The sequence below is a fragment of the Fistularia commersonii genome, chromosome 17 (assembly GCF_037954325.1).
Source record: "Fistularia commersonii isolate RoL2024-O1a breed Wild chromosome 17, RoL_Fcom_v1.0, whole genome shotgun sequence".
In the NCBI taxonomy this organism is placed as follows: Eukaryota; Metazoa; Chordata; class Actinopteri; order Syngnathiformes; family Fistulariidae; genus Fistularia; species Fistularia commersonii.
Window position 1 is genome coordinate 6,872,050 of NC_141300.1, and position 23,816 is coordinate 6,895,865.

The following is a 23,816-nucleotide window of genomic DNA, read 5'->3' on the forward strand; positions in this document are numbered from 1 at the left end:
GAACATGCAGTTTCATATTCACTTCTACGTAATGCAAGATGAAGTGCTCATTTTCTCATTTTTGAAGATTTTAGTAACATGTTTGCTTCTGTATAGCTTTCCCAGAACCAGTGAGTTTAATACTAGACATATTAACATTTATTTATTAACACTGTTGTATGTGCTATGACTCAAACCCATTATTAAAGATCCCCATATAGTTTTTCCTTTCCTCAGTTTTGGAGTGGACTTTAACCAAGCTTGCTGCGCCAGTAGTCCCCCTCACCACACTGCCAGTCCGATCCCTACTCAACTCTGAATGCACTCGTCCCTCTTTGGTGCCACAGCAACCACAGAACAAAATGTCCTTGCACGACTGTCATGGAAAAGTGGTTGTTCCGTCGTGAGTTTTTCATTGGAGCAGTGCAGTGAGGAAAATTTAGTTACTTCCATCATCCATCTTCACTACATGTAAGAACATAAAATTATGTGGTTATCAGCAGTTTTGTAGATTGATCAAATAAAAAATGGAAATTATCCAGAAATCACCCCGCCCATGTTCTTAGTACAATCTATGTTAAAATTTAAGAAAAAAGGCTAAAGCATGCTTCTGTATGAGCATTTGGTGTCTCCGCTCATCGAAGCAGATCCATGTTCGCAGCTGTTTGTCCATGCTTGCAGCAAAGATAAACATCTGCCAGCAGAGTCTGACCTGCATGTTCAGCATAACAAATTATCTTAATTGCCTTCGATGAAATCCTTATTATGCCAACATCCCTTCATTTCTACCTCTCTCAAACACAGTCACACACACACACACAAACATACTCTTCTATGTGGCGGTCCTGATTTTTCTGTTTCACTATGAAGGCAGAGACATTTTTTTAATGAGACACATAAGACATTTCAAGGTCAAATATTGTGTTTAATTTGTATCTCTATCCAGAGAAACAGATGGTATGAATTTGTATAAATGTGGCCTTGCAATTTTATTTATTTTTCTAATTTAAACCTTTTCAACATTAAAGGGATAAGATTTCTCAGTTTTGGAAGCGGGTGACTCGTGTTGTTTAACCTTACTGCAAACTATTGGTGGACGTTATTTAATAAATATCTATGAAAACATACTGTTGCAGTGCTATGTGTATCATTATAGACTCTAGGAGATGAATACTTTATACAGACAGTAACGACAGAAGATAGAACTTAAAATGTGGAATGCACCCTAATACTACTACTTCAGTGTTGGCAGTTTTGGCACCACTGCTTGAGACATCTCCCATTCAAGCAGAAGCTCAGTCCAACTCCTCCATGATAAAGCCTGGATATTATCTGCCACTGCCACAACTACAAGTTTACACTATGTACACGGAGAAATTTATAAGTCAAGATTCAAGAATCAATTGGCTTAGTCTCTGGTTGTGATGGCATGATACAGGCTTTATTATGGGAATGGTTTTGCTGTATCTGATCCTTTCAAACAGTTGCCACTCTTCAGTCTTCAGGCTAGGGCCATGAGCCGCGGCTGCTCTAGGTTGGCTCGGAACTTGTGGAGAAATCGTGAGGCCAACTCATCATCGACCAACCGTCCATCACTAGACAAAGTAACTGTCATCAGTTGTTGAGTTTTAAGGGTTTGGTTCTCCTCACAAAGCTGTAGCTCGGTCCTGGAGGTCCCGACAGCGAGGATACACGCCTGAGGAGGGTTGATCACGGCGCTGAAGCCACTGATCCCAAACATTCCCAGGTTGGATATACTGATGAAGGACATAGTGAGATGTGAAGAGAGAAGGGACATGACATAAGTTTCCTGTTATTAAGGCTTAGCAAGGGGAAAAAAAAAGAGCATAAAAATTAACCAAGCTGACATGATGGCCAATCTAACAACTACACAATTGATTGAATTTAATTGGAAAAAGATCAAAACCACCAAGAAAATGAAAATGAGAAGGTGAATTAAATGAATGAATATAAATGATGCTTTTAGTCTTTAGACACCGTAGAGGACTGATAACTCAAGATTAAAACAGCCTCCAAATCTCCGCAAATGATAGTCACGGAGAGTAAGAATATCCCTTAAGCCTGTTCGCTGTTTGTCTTAATGAGAGTTTGAGCCTGGAGGGATGGAAAAACGAATAGATGAAGGGTGAACACATATATCCTCCAGAGGACAAAGAAAGCTGCATCTCCATAGGAATTCATTGCTCCTGCCTGACACAGAAACCCCATTTATGTCTAAATGACACCATTAATTCTAATGAGTTGCAAAGCCTCCCTTCCACTTTTCTGCAATTGATGGCACAGTAACTGATGGTCCCTGTCGGCCAAGACCACATTCAGTTCAGTTCTCTACGTATAATATGAATAAAACATTGCCTATCTCAGTCCGCTCAGATGAAATGCATTGTCGTTATCTCATCATAAAGCAACAAAGGAAACTGCGGCAAGGAATTTGGAATAAAAGCAACATCTACTGTTGTCACAACTTGAAATGCTTAATGACAATGGTTACTAAGGTATTATGTTCTTTTGATGGTGCCTGTAGCCATCTGTCTCTGCGCTCACAGGTTTATACAAAAACACAAATCCGGATGAAACAGTGGAACTTGGGCTTTTCTTATCCTTAGTCAGTCAGTCAGTCAGTCAGTCAGTCAGTCAGTCAGTCAGTCAGTCAGTCAGTCAGTCAGCCAGCCAGCCAGCCAGCCACACACAGTCAAGGATAACAAAATATTTTGATAATATCAGATCAGTGTAAGAAGATTTCTACAAGTCACTTTGTGAGGTGAAGTCACATTTGTCTCCCACAAATACATTACGTATTCAGTTGAGGACTACGTCACGAAAATAATCTACCGGTAGTTCTGGGTTTCCATCAGGATTGCAGATCTAGCCTAAAGCAAATCAAGATTGTGTATACATTATGTCACTGTGAATTATTATTTTTTTATGACCTGGAAATATTGACTACATGTAATTAAATGAGGGAGTCTTTTATGCCTTCTATGAGTTAAAGTAATTTAATAGTACAAAAAAACAAATAGCGGATTGTATGACTTTTCAGTCTATCCTTGGTTTAAGAAAAAAAAAACCTTTTAGGCTGGAACGATTTTCAAAGTGGATGGAAGTTTACAGCCTAAAGTGGTAATTATTTTCAAAAGAGTGTAGTGATTTCTGAATCATCCGACTGGAACTTTTACCTGAACGAACCGCCCTGGTACTCCTCGGGTAGAAGTTTCCCATCTCGAGCCTTCTGGGCCAATGCCTGGACAAAATGAAATTTATTGTATGCACATTGCTCATCATTTATTCGCTTGCTTTTTGTTTCTGAAAAGACCTCATGATGAGGAGGCTATTAAACTGGGATATGAAAGATGTGCAAAATGCACAGATGGGATTTTCCATATGAGTGCAGACATTAGGCACACAAACCATTGTCTAACCGCTATTCTATGACACAATTGATCAACCATACAAGCAGTCAAATAATTCAAATTGATACTTTATCTCACTTAATTTTTTTCTGACCATATTATTAAAGCTAACTAGCCATAACAAACCTGAGGGGAGCCAGAAGGGGAGTTGAGGCATCTGAAATGGAACACTGGTAAATTATGGTTGCCACAGTAAAAGTGGTGGGAATTTTCGAGCAATTGCAAGGGATATTTCAAAAGAGGAAATCTAGCTTTGCTGAAATATGTCCTATTACGGTTTTAAGATTTAAGTTGAAGTTTCTGTGTGGCCTACAATAGTCAAATGGAAAAAACGAATTAGGTTAAACAGTGGAACAGGTAAGGTAGATAGGTAATAAAAAATATCCACTGAGCCTCAGATTTAGGGTACTGAACTGATCTAAGATTTAGATCTGTTTAAATGATTTGGATTCTAAAGCCTTTTAGACTGTTTGCACTTCCAAAGTATACAATATCAAGTCAACACTGCTGTGGATGAAAGCATCAGTTAATTTATATAATTGAAATGCTCAGGGTTTTACTATGACTTAAAAATATGGAATGCCGGAAGTTTCAAAGGAGTATTTTGGTTCTGTACTAATATGAATCAAGAGAGGTAAATTACTCCTCTGGAGGGAAAACAGGCTTAAATATGGTTCTTAAACCTCCGGGGACAATTTAATGACATCACTGCTTGTATGAATCAGATGACAGTATCCTTCCTTTGTCTTTATTTAGAACAAGAATAAAACCTCAGACTCATTCACTGAATGTATATGTGTATGTGAATAAATAGCTTTGAGAGGGGAAGAGGAATGACCAGTAGTGCTTTGTATGCCATCTGTGGCCTGTCACAGCTGAGACTGGACACAGACCAAAAGAAAAGCAATCCCATGACTATCCCAAATCAAATCAGTTATTTACAGATCTGCCCATTTAAAGTGAAACTCGCAGTTCTTCTGTACATGGTTTGATGCCTTGTTGGAAAAAAGGTTTTATAAATGAAAATTAGTAGAGCCATAACAATGTCCACTACAATTGGGCTTCAAAAATCTCTTTCTACTTCCTTAAATGATTTGCTGAAAACGTAAATGTGATGACTGGAGTTATAAAAGCATTCTGTAGCAACAATGAGTTATGTACTAGCAAATAAAGTCTCGTAAAAGATCACTTTGAGAGTACAAAATGATTCTAAATCAGTGCATAGGGTGCACTGTTGCCTCTGTGATGTTTACCTTTGCATTAGTGGAGATCTCCTGAACTCCTTTGTCGGCAGCATCCTTGATTATTGGCGTAATGAGGCCTTTGTCAGTTGCGACAGCAATTGAAATGTTGATTGAATTGAGTGCAAGGGGTCCGTCGCCGGACCAGGTCACATTTACTTCTGGTATTTCCTGAAATGGTCAGAGGACAGCCCGAGTCATGTAAGAACTGTTGAGAGGACACAGGGATCAACATAATGTTTGGATGGTAACCTTGAGGGGGAAAGCATGATTATTCAATCTGTCAGTGCACAAGTCAAAAAATATTTTGGGTCATGTGAGACATCAGACAAAAAGTATGATCTTACATATGCACTAGGAGACATTTGACATTTAAAACTATCTTTATCTTTGAAAGGTGTCCATCCCTCGCAGTAAGTGTGACAAAAAACCGTGACACAACCACCAGGTTTCTCAGTTTCTCCTCAGTCTCCATACAGCGGTTTCATACATGTCTCGTTACAATTTGTCTGCTGGAATGTCAGACACCCATGACCTCCTGTGCAAGTAAATTCACTGAAGCAGATATAATATTCCATGATAAGTGTAAAAACAAGTGATAGGCAATGTTGTCCTTATTAGAGGCTACTGAGAAACTCTGGGCTGGAATAACTAAATTACTTGAGGTACACATCTATTTTTAACCTCTATACCCCTTCACACATTCTTGTGCTTGACCAAAAGGATCTTTCTTCACAGAATTTATTTAGACGATAAAAACAAATGTTGTAAACATGACTATGATTTTTATAATGCAATTTTGGGTGTTTGTTTTTGTATAATCCACAGGGATTCCATCAAATAACGAAAATGATTTAGGTTATCTCATTGGGTTAAATATCTGACACATTACATAACACCAATTATGTTAACAGTTTTTTTGAGGTTGAGGCTGATGATATACATTCAGTTTACTGAATCAATAATAGAAATTTTACTTACTTTAAGGGTAACAGCTGCAGCCTTGATAATAAAATCATTGACAGACACTTTGACCTGTTCTGAAAAGACAAAGAAAAAGCAGCCTGTCAGAACAAAATCCCTTATGATTACCAGCAGCAGTCCATTCTTTCTATCACTGCGACAGTTAACTTAATATTAAGTAAGCCATTTTACTGTACATTCCTGTGTCACAGTTGGAAGCAACTCATTCATTTGGAGTAAAAGAAGTATCTTTCTAACCCCCAAACCAGCTGATAACAAAAAACCTTCTCTAAATGACTAGGTCATTATCAAGGGCTGCTCTTATGTCTTCCTGTCTTTTAACAAGCTGGCCTGGCCCAGCTATTGCAGATGCCCATTAAGCTATGCTTGGTGAATGCTGTGGGTGAAGTGATTTACAGGCAAACTGTGAAATTGTGCTGCTTGAGAACAATAAGACTCCACCAAAAACAACTGTAGAGAGAATCCCTCCCTTGTTCACAGACAGGGAGAGAAAAAAAGGCATTTTTAGTTTATAGCTTAAGGGAAAGCAAAGAAAAAAAAAATTCAATGGGAAAGCAGTTTTTAACAAACATAGTTTACATTACAAGAGTCCATGAACATCACACCAAATCAGCATCAGTAAGGCTCAAGGCACGATATACAATTTGATATAACAGTTACAAAAATTCACAATCTCCTGACTTGGAGTTTTGGCTCCTGGAGGTGGAAGGCTTCTGTTTGATATTCAAAAATGACTGCTTTGATAAAACCATTTAATAGCTCAGACGTCACGTGAGCTCAAGCTCACCTGCATTGGGACATTTACTGAGACAATCCATCACCTTGAAAAAGACATGTTACTTCTCAGCAGGCTGCAGAGGAGATGTGCGTGTGTGTAACTTCAATCCAGTGACATAACTATCCCGAGTGAGCAGATGTGCACTAGGGTTTCTTTCAGTGCCACAAACTGTCTTCTTTGTGCTGTCACCAGTCATGTGCAAACCCTGAAAATCTCATCTTCAAGGAAATTTCCAAATCTTACACTCGGATATTCATCGAAGCAGTAGATACATCCAAGTAAAGAAGAGTGCTCCAGCATAACTGCATTTTCAAAGTCTCGTGTTTTACCTTTGGCTAAGTCCTGTCGGAGTTGCATGACAGCAGCCATATCACAGTCAACAGACGCATAAGCGTGGGGGATGGTGGTTTTTGACTGTGTGAGTCTTTGAGCAATCACACGACGCACATTTGAGGCTGGCAGCTCCGTAAAAGTACCCTGAGAAAGATAACAAGAGGGAAGGTGAACTACTGAACATATAAAAACAGGTATGTTGCATGTATAAAGGGACAAGTTTGACAAGTACTGTAAAAAAAAGGATTGGTGTGATCGTTCCCAGAAATCAATTAAGATTGTTACTGCTTGGACATTCACATACTCCCTCTCTCACACATACTTGGGCGGTGTGAGTGTGTACTGCATAATGTATGTGAAAGACTGAGACACTCACTGGTGCTCCTGGTTTCCCTGGTACAGAAAGAGGAGGTATGTTGGGTCTATGGCCTGGCGCTGGAGGGATAGGTACTTGGACTGGGGCTGGACTGGGAGCAGGTGACACAGCCATGATGGGTGTTGTTTCCTGGACCGGAAACCGTTTCATAAGCTGAAGTGCATCTCTGTTGAAGGTAAAAGAAGTAAAAAGAAATAAAAATAAATATGGTTCAGCAAATAGGTTGGGGGGGGATTAGTAAAAACAATTAAGTGACTTCTATTTTACCCTTATGTGACATATGACAATCAACACTTTGAATCTTGAATCTTAAATAAGGCTGTTGAACTATATTGGAGAAATTAAAAGAAATTAGTATATTGTATGTTTACATGGAAAAACAAGAAACTTGAAAAAAAAATACATTTGTGGGTTGAAAAAATATTATTCTAGGAGGAGTTTCAAGTTTCTTTAGCAATTAAATATTATGAAGCCACAAAGAATGAGAACAGAGTATTCTCCACGATGTTAGTGTGAAGAAACACTTGCTGTTCACTAAAATTCTTTTATGCATCATTAGGGCAAAATTTCTCTGCAGGAAATCATATATTAATCATGCATTTAATCATTTGCATATAGCGACAGATAAAGACAGGAAGAGCTATTTATTTGGCTTCAGAAATTACAAAGAAAGACGGTGGGGAGGAAGGATGCTTTCCTACACAATTAGTTTCCTCTTCAAAACAGGATGAAGTAATGGTGGGAAGAAGTCTGGCAGACCCACCATGGAATTTGAATGTGGCCAATCAAAGTTAACAGCACAAAGAAAAGTACATGTATGTACTTGGCATATTGTGGAGACATTCATATTGAAAGAGACATTCAGGACTGAGTTGCATCTCTAACATGTCCTATGTCAAGAGGATAGACATTAGTTTAACACCTGAATCATAAAGAAAAGAGTACAATGGGATGTGTAAAACTGTAAATGTTCTCATATGGCAAAAAGAAATTTAGGTTTTTTAAAACTCGTGACCGGAATTTTAATTTTACTGTAGAGAAAAAGATATTATTAGATATATAGAACATCCATCAATTGCAAGCTTTGGATGGAGAGAGAGAGGTAGGAGGAGCAGGTATCAGGTGTGTGTGTGTGTGTGTGGAATCATCCGCTTCCAGTTCAGTGCACTGGGGTCCACCAATACTCGGGCATCCTGTCTTTTGTCTGGTCCAGCTGGCTCTGACCTCACCATGTTGTTGTAGCACCACAGCTATTTTTTCCTTCATCCCTGATTTATCTTTTATTTTTCTCCCAACACTCTACCTTCCCCAGCTTTTTTGACTCTTTGTCATGAAGGAACTGAGGCAACATGGAAATCCCCTGTCTAAACTCATCGGAACAAAGCTCGCCACTATATCCCCAAGGCAAAGCCAAATAGTGATAAGGATGATGTTCTTTTCCATTTCTTCCATTCACTATTCTTTGACAGACAACCAAATCGAGTTATATTTATCACATTTTATATATGGATATTAAGTCCTCTAGATTGTGCTTGATCACATTGTAAGTGTGGTTGCACGCACACACAGACTAACAGGCACACACAAATGCATTCTTATTTTCCTTGGTAGTCACTCTGAAAAATATTTCCTTATTGTAACATCACACAACTTATTCAGCTTTAGAGGGAGGGATGGTCTCTGTAATTGAAATCAAAATAATATTGTGAGAAAACTAAAGCATGAGTTTTCTGAGTAGGGGCAAAAGGCAAGCTCAGTTAAAAAAAAAAAAAAGTTTGCGGAGCATTTAGATGCTCAATAAGATGAATAGCTCAAACTCTGAGAAATATGCCCAGTCAGATAATATTTAATTTTTTTCCATTAGGGATGAAACCACCTTAGTTCAGAGAGGCACCCACTCAGAGGGGATTTTTTGATGTATACAAAGTTAGATATTTAGGAAAATAGCGATGATAGAGATGTAATGACGTCCTGACTAATCAAAAATTTGTCAGATCTATGATGGCAGGCTCATGCCTAATTTTATACAGAAAATTATGTGAAGCCATTTCCAGACCATGATATGCAAATTTCCACACTTTCACAACGAAATGCCAATATTATATTTTTTAGTTTATAGAGATTTGTAAGTGTGCAATTTGCTTTAAAAATGTTTTGTCCTGATGCACTTGCTATAAAATCAAAGATTCTGACTTCAGTCATACATGTCCAACAATTAAACTGTCTACATTTCACATCTATCTGTTGTAAGGCGGTTTAGGCTTTGCAATCGATATAGCTAAGTGATTATATCAAAACTTATTTACAGTTTAGAGTTGAAGGACTGACTGACAAATCTTACCATTCTGAAAATCCATTTTGTATTTTCCCAAAGGTTCAAGGCCCAAAGCTGTTTGGGCTTCATGCTGGCATGCAACGGTTTGAGGCAGTCCTGGGCATGTTTCGGCCTGCGGGCCACATCCATTTTTCTTTTTTATACGGCCCGCCAAACTATTTTCTTTAAATATCTTAATAAGTATTTTCAATTAATATTGAATTTAGAAACATTTTTTTTTGCTTCTGTTTAATTTTGCATGGATGATTTCATACAAAATAATGTCGGCACATTTATACAATCATGAATTATTTAAGAGTTGAAATAAAATGCCAAAATACTTAAACATTTAAAATACAATTTTCATTTTGTTCAATATGTTTGATACCTAGTTGGCATAAAAATTAAATAATAAATGTGGCCTGCCAGCCAAAATAATTGCCCACCCCTGGTTTAAGGCCACAAATAAAAGTGAAAGGCTTACCTCATTCATTGCTGTTTAAATGCCCAATGCTAAAATATTTTGATCTGGCTGTTAAATGGGTGAGAAAATAACCGCTTAAATTCCCAATTTCATCCTAGTGAACTGTTTATAATCTGCTGCAACATTTCTTGGTCCACTTGTACATCGACTTAGGAGGCGAGCAGACTCAAAGGACAGACTATCACTGATTTTCTCGAGGCATTTTGGCCATGAGGAATAGCTTTGGAGTTTTCATTCCACAGAAGTCAGGACTAAACTGTACTGATCTGTGACAATTGAGTTTTCAATTAACAGAACTTTGCTCTGAAAGCAGAAAATCTATCCTTAAATCTGGACTGTGGATCTAAACCGTTAACTGAACTTTCTTACCAAAAGCAGGAGTATGTTATTTGTCTACTTTATCCAAAAAGAATCATATATAATATCTCATCTTTTTGAAAATAAATATTTGTCTCACAGATTAAATCTGATGATTTTAAGACATATCAATTTGTCTGGTATGCATGGTGTCAAGAAAGATTCTAACTTGCTTTAGGTTGCAGACATTCGTCATTTAAAATGTAGATCCTAATGTGAAGTGGTGTTTTAAGTATGTTTTGATTAAGTACAAATTCCTGCCTGACAAGCATCATTCATCCACACTCACTCTTTGGTGATTAGTCCTCTTGGTCCAGTCGGCGTGGCTAACTTTGGGTCAAGGCCATGGGTGTCAAGGATATGTCTTGCTGCGGGGCTCAGGCGCAAGCTGGGAAAAAAAAAGAGGTGTGAAAAAAGTGAGTGACATTTTTACCTGACACTGTTAAAACGCAGAGCTTTAATAACATTGGATCTTCAATTGAAAAATTACCTACCTACACCAAACCAGATTTCTAGTTTAGTTTTAGAATAATATTCTAATGAACTAGGGCTTTCAGTAGCTGATAACTTGACATTAGCTTTGCTCACACTACATGACCTCATCAGGATTAACAAGAGCATAGAATGACCACCAACCACCTATTTCAGAAAAATAATTTGCATTATTTTAGGAGTGAAGTCAATTGGATTTAGGTTTAATATGTAATATCTCTGACTGGCTCCAATGGTTTAACTTACAGTGGATGCCACAGTAGTAATACTTGCAGTAGAGCATGTGAGCCTTTTATCTGACAACATCACCCCATCATCTAATGCAGGGAGGCTGTAAATCTGAATATGCAGTCTGCCTCAGCAGGAAATGTTTGCATAACAAATAGGCCCTTGTTTTTTAGCGGCAGAACCTATTGTGTAAACAGGGGTTGGTAAGATCATGTTTTAAAATTCAGCATGTCAGATATTGGTGCACAAGACTAATAATAAACTGCAATCTCAAGTAAAAGGAAAAAGGTGCTTCTTAGTAGCCTAAGCAAATAGCTTTATGCTACTTAAGTATAAACTAGACCATGTCAGTTGCCTTCAAATAGACGGAGCACCCCTGATATGCCTGTGCTACAAAAGATAGTACAGTATTCTAGAGTTAATCGAGGAATAACTTAAAATCAAGAATCAAATGTGTGGTAAAAACAATTAACAGGAATCCAAATAAGTTCAGCTTGAAAAATAAACAACATTTGAGTTTCACGGCTTTACATTTCTCTAGTCAATAGACATTAGTTGGAAGATTCCTAGTAGTCCAGGACAACTTTGTTTGATTATTTTTGATAACTTGAACTGTCATTTCAGAACAACTGAAATCAAACTAATGAATCAAGGAAAAGTTTGAAAAACTGACATGGCTTTAATTCTGGTCACTTGTTCCACTTAACTATGAATTTAAAAGGGTTAGTTCTGTAGATGTAGCATTGTATTTTGCTTCCTTACTGATCAAGAGATTAGTTAAAAAAATTTTTGAGCATGCCGGATCGACTGTTAATGAAAATATTTGACAAAAAAAAAAAAAAACTCACAATCAACACAGATTTCAGTTGTAATTTGGGCTAATACATTGTAAATTACAATTATGCTGTCAAAGTTTTGCTGTACACAACCACTGCTGTCAAATACATTTAAACTGCCAAACCACATACCACAGAATGCGATGAAGATAATTATTTATGTTTTCATTCAATATTATACTGCTTGCACTGGATACAGGGCTCTGATGGAAATGGAGCCCCATCCCTACCTATGAGGGTGAAAGGCGGGATTAAACCTTACCTGGACAACACCCAATCACAGGGCCAGATATAATAACATACAATCAATTCCCATCCCCACATTAACAACTTCTGGTACTGACAATCTTAAGTTTATAATTAACTCGGTGCATGTTTTTGGTCTTCGATAGTAAGGTAGGGAACCCAAGAGACACAACCCATGTAGTCATGGGGAGAAAAAACAAGATTTTAACCTAGAACCTTCTAGGAGAGTAATAACCATGGCAACGTTTAGTTATTGATCAAAAGTAGCACTTACGGCCCCAAGGTGGCTGCTGTTGGTGGGGGAGCTGGAGGGGGAGCAGCAGAAGACACGACTGAAACAGGGGATTCATGTGAAGCAGGTGGCTCTGGTGATGGAGGTGTAGTCTCAAGAGGGGGAATTTCAACCTTTTTCCAGTCCTGCCCTTCCTCCACCATGACAGCAATGAGAGTGCCCAAGCGCACATTACGACTGCCCTCCTCCATCTGCAAAGTTGGTAAGAGAGGCACTTGAAGATTGAAGGGAGGACAAGCAGAACGAGTTCATTTCCTTCATAGAATTCACTGACTTTAAAAGAACAGTTCAGGGTTTCCTGACATTCAGTATATATGTAAACCCAATAATTGTTGGCTAAAATTGTTCTGGAGCCTTTTAAAATAATATTTTAGATACCACTGCTAAGCAATGTCATCACACATTACAATCATACTCTTTTCTCTCGTTCTCACAATTTTTTGCGATGGAATATGTTCTTGGAGAGTAAGTGTGAAGCTTCATCTGCCATTGATCAACAACTTATAATGGATTCATCCTACTGTACTGCATGAATTTCTTCCATCCAAGCTCTCCATCCGAGTCCATCAGTTAATACTAATCATTTGGAATGAGAGGCCGGGCATAACACACTTGAATGGGATGTTTTATTTTTATCTGTCGCTTGAAGGCAATGCTTAGTACATGACATAGGAGGGAGGTAGATTCATCTCTCAAAATAACAGATATACGCTTGCAGTCGTTGAGTGTTCATAACTGACATTGGTATGGAGTATTAAGGTGATGAAGAAGTAGACCCGACTGGCCTTATGTAAGAATTGATTAACAAATAAGATGTCATTGTGGGTTCTGTCAACCAAATCCAAAAAGACTCTTACACAAGCCATAATCATGGCCTTTCATTCAGTAGCAAAGTACCATTGATTAAGCCAATTCTTGACACATACTGAGTAAAAAATTAGGTTAATGATGTTTATCATTGAGTAATTTAGTTAAATTAATACCTCAAAAATTATTGTCATACTAATGGGATATTTTGTTCATCATATATCTGCTATGTTCCCAAATGGGTAATTGAATTTAATATTCAATATTCATTTTTTTGAGTATGCATGTGAGTTCAGTCTGACAACTATTATGCTCTTCATGCCTCATGACCAGAGCACCTCTCCAAACCAGTAAGAGTGGTAGATGAGAGAAGTGTCCAGCACTGTGGAGGGAAAAATGGTTGATAAATTTCAATAGAGACCCAATCCTTCAATCAAGAGAGGACTGGGAATTGATGGGAGAGCAAAGAGATTAAGATGTTCTCATAATTATTTATATAAAAATTAAAATGTATTTGTATAAAAAGCAGAACATTAATGCACAGGTGCAATCAAAAATGAACTAAGAGGTGGTTTTGCAAATATTTTTATTTTTCACAGCTGTGTTTGTTTGGTAACCCCATCCAACCCCAGGGTCATCCACAACATAAAGAAAATACTGCCAAATATTTTTTTCCTGATCACTAGAATTAAAAAAAAAAAAAAAAAAAAAAAATTAAAAAAAAAAAATTAAAAATTGGATGCATTTTTACAGGTTATAAGGCAGTTACAAAAAAAATGCTAAGAACATTTGTGTATTTGAAAAAAAGTGGGAAATTTATATTTTTGTGTTGAGCAAAAATGCTTACAATTAGTTGAGATCATTTCTCATAATAGTGGAGAAAAGTTGGAATGTATTCTGCATTTAATAGAAAAGTTTGTTCAAATTAAATCACAGCAAATTAAGTTATGCCGAACAGATGCTATATTGGCATTTGGCTGGATTCTGACACAACAGACAGTGACGAGTAAATCCCTGCGTTGTAAGATGGTTTGTGCCATGGGGCTCAACACTGCCATCAAATGGTTGTAGAGCAGAATTCATCCTATGGGAAGGGCAAGCATTTTTTGTTGGGATACCTTCTGGATATAAATTCACTAAAGGCCATAGCTTTTGTTTTTGAAAGCTAGATTTCTTCTTAGCTAACTTGGAAGGGATGTCCCATCCAAGGGCTATTTGATTTTAACAGTGATTTGGAGCTGAGGGGACATAAAACTCTGAATGGGTTTCAGTGCCCCTGAAATGTAGAGCATTCTCAGGGAAGAAACAGCACTAGATATTTATGGTGAACAGTAGGATCAACAACACAACAGCAGAAAGAAAACAAGGTCTTTAATTAATTCCAGCGATGCAACACTTGGCTCGCTATATGCCACAGTTTTTCAACATGTACACATATATAGTGCACCTCATGGACCCCATGTATGTGACACTGTTTTTTGATAATATCACAAAATAAAGAACTTTAAATATTACCTATAAAGATATATTGTATATTTATATATTACTTCCAAATCCATACAATACATTATATGCATAGACCCTGGAAGATATTAAATGTCATGAAACGTCACCTTAATCCCAAGAATTATTGTGTAGTATTGTCATAGCCCCACAGAAATAGGAAAAAAAAACAGCCTTTTCATCAAACAACCCTTAGGGAATACAGTGTCATCTTGAAATTAATGTCATTAGAAACTGTCATGACTCAAAATAATTAGCTTTTTGATCAGTCTCACAAAGCACTACTATGAGAAGGGAAAGTTATTTATAATAAGGGACACAAAGCTGTCTCGGAGAAACAATCACCCAGACGATACCATGTAGCGTAAAGTGAGGAAGTGGAGCAGAATAAGAAATTATAAACAGACTGCCAAGCATGTTGAATATCTCTGTCACTGGATCTGTCAACTAATCTACCCAATATATTTTTGCCATGGAATTTATTTTAAAAAACTCAAAAAATTCAAAATTATTTGCATGTCATCATTGTCCTATCTACCATCTGAAATCTATTTCTAGACATTCAGAGTAGGTTCTTTTAAACATGCTGAACAAAAATGAGTTCTATACATCACCGTAACAAGAAGCAATAATATAGCAGTTTCTTCAGCTATGACTGATTATACCCACACTAGAGTTTAAGATTGAGATCGTCATGGTTCAGTGTGAAGGATTGCAGTAAGAGTCTGATGAGAAACAGTCATGAGTGTTCACAGTGGTAGTGATCTGATCCCCTCTAACCTCACCATCCATAAGTTTATGCCCCCATGCCCCCAAGAGCCAGGATCAGAAATTAGTGGTTGACACTGGTAGTTGACCCCTATATATAACCTCTTAATAACACATAAACGTCTATGTTGGTTGCTGCCTGTTCAGGTATTTGGCCAGAGGCAGGTAATCATGAGTCTTTAAAATAGAAACCTACTGGATGCTTAGAAATCAAAATTTCATCACCAAAGGTTATTGTTTTGGCTGAAAAAAAGACAATGGCATGCTTGTAATTCATGCAGTGTGTGTGTGTGTGTGTGTGTGTGTGTGTGCGCGCGCGCGTGCGTGTGCTTGCATGTGTATGAGTGTGTGTGTGTGTGTGTTTTTCCTATTAACTAAACAAATAAGCTGTATCACTGTGAAGAAAGCTGGGGGGCTTGTAAAATGCAGGCCATCTTTCTCTGCCAGTTTCGCCTCAACAGCCCCTACCCCCAATTCTTGAGCCGTTGCTATGGAAACAACCTCATCTCTACAGCAGCTAAGACAAAGATGGTGTAAGGGTGTAAGGGATAGTGGAGGAACTGGAGGAAGCATGGGAAGAGGGAAAATATACAAATCTATGGTTCATTGATGCCATTTATGGATCTGATGAATTGATGATTAGCAGATAACTTACATTTTTCAGCTTATGCCATATGTGTGATGTATGCATGCATATGAATGGCATGTTTTTGTGTTCAATCACATGGCACAACCACACAAACTACTTCACAAAAACGCTGCTCAAACCAGGCTTCAACATACATCATAAGCATCAACACAACAATGAGGACAGGTTTGTCTTTGTGGATGATGTCAATCTAACGATCAACGATCGTTCCACATCAAGTATTGACGATGTGGGATAAAAACAATTGCAGATTTTTTTTAAAAGGAAACCTGTCAAATAAGATTTATACTTGCTTAAAATGCCTGAAAATAGTAGGGAATAATTGTCCTCTTTAAATGCATATCCTGTATTCAGATTTCCTTTATCAGATTCTAATCGCAAAAGACAATAACGCATCCTAATCTTTGTATTTTGTGCTGAAAAAACATGTGGTAGAGGAATGAAGAAAGAGTTACTGTTTTAAATATCCAAGAAAAAAAACAGTACAATGACAGAGGGGAGGAAAGAAATTATTTGTCATTCATGCCACCAATTCAAATCATGTCACTGTAATGTGAACGCACACAAAACAGGCCTAGCCAATTAGCATGGAAAGTAAACAAAACCTCTAACATGTACGAAATGAAAAAAATAGAACAACTGCAAATAGTTGACTTGTTATTGTTTTAAGACATATATATTGAGTAATCAAAACCTGAAGGGGCATGTTTTAAATAAATATAATTAAAACAATCTATTATGATCATCGTTATGATCTACATCTAATGTCTAATGCATAGAAAAATGCCTACAACGTGTTTATAAATGACTATGGAGTTATCATTCATGGTAATCTTCAGAGGACAAGGTATTTGTGCACTCACCAAGATCTTTGCCAAGACACCATCGTCATTAGATTCCATGGTAACGACTGCCTTGTCTGTCTCAATTTCACAAAGGGCATCACCTGCTGCTACTTCCTCACCTGCAAAAGCAAACGGTGGCCACAATTAATACTTAATGGAAAACCCAATTATTTCTTATTTCAATATATGTGGCCTTGTTCTTAAGCCAGGTTATTCATAAATACTGACATACACTGGAAGTCTTTTTTTAATTTCTTTTTCATTGCAAGGAATGAAATATTATGCTTGGGATATCTTATTTTGCCTCAGCCAGCATATAAAGTGTAAAGCACATTTGATATTACATAAGAAACGATGAGAGATAATGTAGCATGTGTGATGGAAGCTGAGATCTTTGCCTATCCAGCAGATCCTGAGTGGTCCAACACCAGGAAGCTGGAATACATTTGCATCTGCTTGTTGAAGTCAATGGCAATTAGGAACTCATTTTTTTCCATACTTGGTCATTCATTTACAGGGTCTCCAATTGGACCTCGAACAGAAGATTTTCTGACAAATGAACTTATTTACTTCTTTGGACAGACTGACGAAAGAGACTCTTCATGTAAGCTGTGAAGCTCAATCAATACTAGCTTTGGTGCTGAGGTGTGTTCTGGAGAGAACACACTTCAGCGAGTCTGATCACCCCACTTAGCTAAGCAACATTCATTTATGGAAATAGGGAAAATAGCCTGCAACTATGAAGAGAATCTGAAAGAAGGGTCCAAATCCCCCTCCGTACCATTTATTTCAGTAGGATTATGATTTTTTTTTTCTTTTATTTGTATACAACTTTTAGTTACAATAATGCACTAAAACAACTAAATACTTTTAATCCTGTTACAAGCGTAAGATATGAAATTAATATTGTTAAGCAGATTTTAATGTATCTATTTTTAATTATCCTTTTGTGTAAACCGTAGGTGGTTGTAACCCAAACTTCATCTGCTTTAGTCAACCATTTTCCTGGGGATAGTAAAGACAGAAGAAGGAACACCGTGATTGAATTTTCCTGTCAACACATGTGCAAGTGATTGAATGTGAGAAGAGAGTAAGTTATATGGGATAAAGGTCAAAGGTTACATAGAGGTTATCAAAAAAAAAGGTCATGTTTATCTAAAGCGGGGAAAAATACTATTGTAGGTGCGATGAAATACTGAAAAATAAATGAAATAATCAAAGAAGGGAGCTGAAGGACTTAGTCAGGTCATATCTTTTTGTCAGAACTGAAAAAGTAATGATTATCTTGGCTTGGTATAAGGCAAAAGCAGGTTTGTGAACAGAAAAAAAAGAAACAGGTTGATTCAAGGAAAAGCTGGGTGAGTGTGGGGGAGGGTGGAGAGAGCTGAGGGAGTATTGATATTGGCCCCTGAGCGCAAAGAGTTGTGGAGTCAAGATTGGATTTGTATGAGGCTTTAACACTGTATGGCCCTTGGGGTTAGGTGTGATGTAAAATATTAAAGATTAAACAGGTGACCCTACCATTTTCACCTTTTAAAGCTTTTAAATTCACATATAAAAGCTGCCGTCATATCATCAGCTCAGGAACACAACACATTATTGGTATGATTTAAACAAAGGAAAATATATATCCCAAACAACTTGATATCCCACACCATTGTACAAGCTTTCATAAAATAAAACAAGACCAGATAAACCAGCAGTTTAATGAGAGCTTTTAAAATCACATGAGGAATTTAACAGCGCATTTATTTCTAGAAAATACAACTGTGGGAGCCAGTTGTTTGTCGGCCTAAATGTCTTTTCTCACCATTTTCTCTCTTACACACATATGGACATCTTATCCCAAGTCGCAAAAGCACATGGCAACACTGAAAGCCAGCCAATCAGAATTCGATGTGATGCCTCATGATAAATGAGCATGTTGCAAGGCTGCCTGGATGTGGGGAGTTGCTAAGGAGTAATGAATAGTGACTGGCATGTTTCTTTGAGCCCATTAGCTACCAGAGACCCTCAGGTGCAACATCACTCAGGCCTTTGCCTTATAGAACAATGTCTGAAAAATGATTTGTCCCACTATTGGTCTCTTGTTCCAGGGAAACCATACAGCTTTTTGATCTATAGAACACAGACGGCAGTGTGGAAATTACAGATCTAAATTGGGACCGTAGAGAAATGCTGAAAAAAAAGGATTCAGGAATCCATCTTTAATAATAATTAATAAAAAACAAATAGAAAAAAACCCAGGATATTTTCTTAGAGAAGTTGACTAGAATGATTTGTGTCTTGTTTCTTCTTACCTTCCTTCTTCAGCCATTTGACTATGTTTCCCTCTTCCATGGTTGGAGAGAGAGCAGGCATTTGCACTTTGAGTGGGGCGACACCTAGAGGACAGAAACAGAACATCATACAAATTACACATAAACATGGCAATGACCACATATCAGTATTTAATCAATTATTATGGAGAGAAGGTCAGAGAGGCCAGCCTGAGATGGTTTGGACATGTACAGAGGAGGGACCGTGAATAAATTGGTAGAAGGATTCTGAGGGTGGAGCCACCAGGCAGGAGGCCTGAGGAAGACTGAAGAGAGGATTCATAGAGCTGGTAAAAAAGGACATGAAGTTAATAGGTAATAGAGAGGAGGATGCAGATGATTTGCTGTGTCAAACCCTGGAGGGAGCAGCCAAATGGAAAAGAAAGAAAGATAAGATCATTACTTAATCTAAAGTTGATGTATTCAAATTGTTGTAGACTCAAGACTGTAAACTTCCAATGAACATTAAAAAAGATAATAAATAAAATTAGCCATAATTAAAATAAAAGAAGCATGGACCAAGAGGGCAACGGCAGGGCAAAAGGGGGCTTAGGGTGTTCAAACCAACAGCAGGAAAAACAGTGATAGAGGAATGCAGGCATTTTTGTTATGTAACCGTTGATCCCGACTAAAAGTGCACTAGAGGCAAGAAACATTAGATCCTTGCAGGCTCGAAGCCCCCACTGTCACTATCGACAATCACTAAGAACGCTGTGGTGCAACTACCTCACAGCGCTGTGTTGGACCACAGGTCTCTAGGATGCCAGCGAACAAAAATAACAAAAATTAGCCCATTGTACAACACATGAAATCATTTCCAGGCTGATTCCTCAGAAATGGTGGAAGTCAAAAGGAATTTCATTTCTGTTTTGCGCATTGAATGCTCAGTGAACTACTGAGATGTGAGGAAAATGTGATGTACAATGATGGAGATTTTAACTTGGATGATGTGGGACCCCAACAATTGCATGCTCTCACAATGGAGTGGAGACAATACAAAAATTTAGCAAGAAAGGGCCTGGTTTCACAAGCACAATATGAACAACATTCTTCATTGACCTTCACAGTCAGCAGATCTGAAAGCAATTAGAACACATTTTTCTGCTGCTGATCTGATCATTAGCGATCCATGCAAAACCAGACAGAATCATGTAAAGGAGTGTTTCCACCGTCCTGTTGAGTTCAAGCCACCGAGTGATGTTGTTGTGAGAGACATGAATACTCAGAGCTGTAACATTTTTCTTTTTAATTGGTATGCCAAAGGTATGTTTCATATCTAATGAAGTATACTTCATATTCAATTTAAATTTTGTATATTGGGCAAACCCATTACTGGATTATAAAAATAAGTGGCAAGTGAACTTCAAGTAGGTTAATATATTTTTATTGTGTCAGCTCTAGAAGAAATAGTCCACATGAGAGGGGACATGAACACAAAACACTGGAGAATATTTTTGTTTGCTTCACCATCACCAATGTTAATGCTTTTCCATTGTGCATTCATATAAAATTCCCATAGATATTCATACTTTAAAACACACATCTACATAAAAATACTGTGTGAGTAAATCACTGCAAAATCTCAGAAACAAGAATCAGGTGGATAAGAAGTTTAGAGATCTAGGATTTACTTCTATATCGCCCATTTCCATGTTTAACTTGTGTTTTACATTTGCAACCTGTTCAAATGTTATGCATATCTCACCTTAAGAAATTGCAGCTTAAGTGTAAATAATTAAGCCACAGTGCCACCTGCTGGACAAGCTATTTAACAGCGTTTCAGTGGCTCACCATTGCTTAAAAACATATTCATTATCCACCACTTATCTCACACAGAAGCCGGAGAACCCAGGGGAAACACATGCAGACACAGGGACACCATGCAAACACCATTCAAAAACTACAGTTATATAAAAATATCAGCAGCACCCAGATTTAATGGTGACATAATAGTCTATTGTTCTGAAACTACCAAGGACACATCAGATTCAGTTTAAATTGTTTATGTATGTAACCTTCATAAAAAGGACACTGTTTAGTTTCTGGTGGACCACAACAACAGAATTAAGTATAAAGAAAGCTATCCCCTACTAAAACTCAGAATTTCAAGTGTAAATTCAAGAGATAAATTAAATTATAAGCAGTGGGCTTACCTCAACATTCAAGTTGAGAATTTCCAGTTGTAAGGACTTTAAGGTTCATCATTTTTTTATACAGTGAAGGATTCAATTACTTCTGATACCTTAAAAAAGTCCATACGTTGATCGTGATGACACACCATAATATGTTTGAATATCAGACATTTTCAATCATGTGTTAGATGTATATGAAAATGGCAATTTAAATTAAGTATAACACTGTGATTGAGGTACGTGTAATTACACCAAATTAACTCAATTTGTGGTTGGCGTTTATAAGTACAGTACAATTCAACCGAGTGAAATGTCAACAAGCGTATACAATACTGAAATCTCCACCTTGGCAGCGGATATAGGCAAATTGTACATGAATTCACATGCATCTAACCCTAAACAAATGGACATCCCTCCTTAAGACAGGGTGTTTGCCATTCGGGAAAGAAGGGTAGTGAACATTTGCAGTATCAACCTTACTGTCGAGTGTGACGGTCAATACAATGAAAACACAAGTGTAATTAACATATATTAAGCCTTTTACTGTTAACAACCAGTGGTCATTAATAACTGCTGCAAAACCTCCCACATACACTTTAAAGGAACTGGTCTAATATTTACGCTTACCGCTTAGCTCTTGCTTACAAATTTTAGAGTGAGCCCCGATGCACGGGATTAAAATACAGTAATCGTGAAGTAAAACCGTCGTGTTATTATTGAATTTAAAACAAAAACGACGTTTAACCTGATTTGGGTTGATGTGAGATGTCATTGGCTCTTAAACTGCAATAGCGATGACAGCGATAAATCTGCTGTTAAAACCTCAACACTCACCAAAGAACAATGGCGACTGAAAGAAGTGTCTCGCCTGCTCGTACCATTGTGCGCCCCAAGATAGTCGACTAATTTTCGAACATTTTATGCCAAGTAAAATTCCTTGACGACCCAGGCGCAAGGAGGCCGCCATGTTGTCGTCCTCTCTCAGGGCGGGGGCTGTCCCAACATGTGCCTGATGGAAATTAAACTGCATTAGCTTGACAGTTTGCATTAAACCATAGCTGGCAATAGATGTGTGACACTTTGCTTTGGTTGCTTTAGAAAAAAAAAATCAACATTTATTTGTTATTTATTTATTTGTTTTGAACAGTTCTTAGGGTCCTCAGGTGACTACTCATTTTCTTCGAATTTATAGAGATCCCTCTTGCTCTATCACTTACCGCCCCCTGCTGGGTAAGGGTCCTTCACACAGTAACTAATAATAATAATAATAATGATAATAATGATAATATTTTACTACCTTGCATTAATCTATATTTTAGCCAAAGGCAAAAAAAATTGTAAACTAAAACGATCAGAGCAAGCAAACTACAGTTATATACAATAAATATAGTACTAATACATGTAGTTATCTAACATTCATCAGTTACAGCCACAGTTATTTGCCCATGAAAACATGTAGCACACACACACACACACACACACACACACACACACACACACACACACACACACACACACACACATACACACACACACACACACACACACACACACACACACACACACACACACACACACCAGGGTTAACATGATGTTTTAATACACATTGAGTGAACACAAATCAATATACATGTGTAAAGAAAATAGAATAAAGCTGAACACATATTCATAGCCGAAAGTAAAAAGAATTACCCTAATTAATGTATTCTTGAAATTTAAATCTATGAATGTTATCAGAATGGATTATTTTTAAACTCTTGTCTGGACAAAAGTGTTTTAATCAATAGACTCCAGTGAGAAGAAGAGGGTAGTCCATACCTTTGGAGTTACATAATACTGTAGTTATACTAGTGGTGCATAATGGCTGCAGGCCCAGGGACCCAAATTTTGAGCGATGATTGGAGAAGGTCAATGATGTAGTGAGGTGGTTGTCCCTGATACTAAGTAACTAATCTTGACAAGATGACATCTCGATTTTTTACCTTCCTCATTTACACTGGTTTTTAAAGAGTACTTTTAAACCTGATGGTAAATAGTAAAATAGATATTTTTGGCTTCTTCCTCTTCCTTCTAAATATAGACAAGGAAGTTGATGAAAGTTATTGTCGCAAATAACTGCTAGTGGAAAAAAAATCACAAGGAGGAAAAAAATAGCAGGAAATTGAATTCTTCTGAAAACATGACATTGTACCATAACCATTTTTTTAACCCTCCCATGTGTTGATCTCTTGTCAAAAATGTCGAACAAAAGATCTGGCTATCAATCACATGCCAGCAGCATTCTGTAGTGACAGTGACCAAGGAAATGCTTTAAATTTCAAGTTCATCTGCTCATTGAAACATTGAAAAGTTTATTTTCACACTCACACATGTATCATTCTTGAGATTTTCAAGGGTGTTATTTCTCTTTTTTCTAAGTGTTA

General features: G+C 37.4%; 1 protein-coding gene across 1 annotated transcript; it reads right to left on the reverse strand.

The window, feature by feature from the left end:
- Nucleotides 1-883: 883 nt before the first annotated feature.
- On the reverse strand, nucleotides 884-22,381 carry pdhx (pyruvate dehydrogenase complex component X). The gene is made up of 11 exons (XM_086163411.1): nucleotides 22,228-22,381; nucleotides 19,244-19,327; nucleotides 16,962-17,062; nucleotides 12,354-12,562; nucleotides 10,567-10,665; nucleotides 7,123-7,288; nucleotides 6,743-6,890; nucleotides 5,633-5,691; nucleotides 4,664-4,822; nucleotides 3,177-3,241; nucleotides 884-1,736 (listed from the first exon to the last, which is right to left on the reverse strand). Exons 1-11 carry the CDS (start codon nucleotides 22,358-22,360, stop codon nucleotides 1,481-1,483), a joined length of 1,479 nt encoding a protein of 492 aa, XP_086019537.1. The 5' UTR covers nucleotides 22,361-22,381; the 3' UTR covers nucleotides 884-1,480.
- Nucleotides 22,382-23,816: the final 1,435 nt, after the last annotated feature.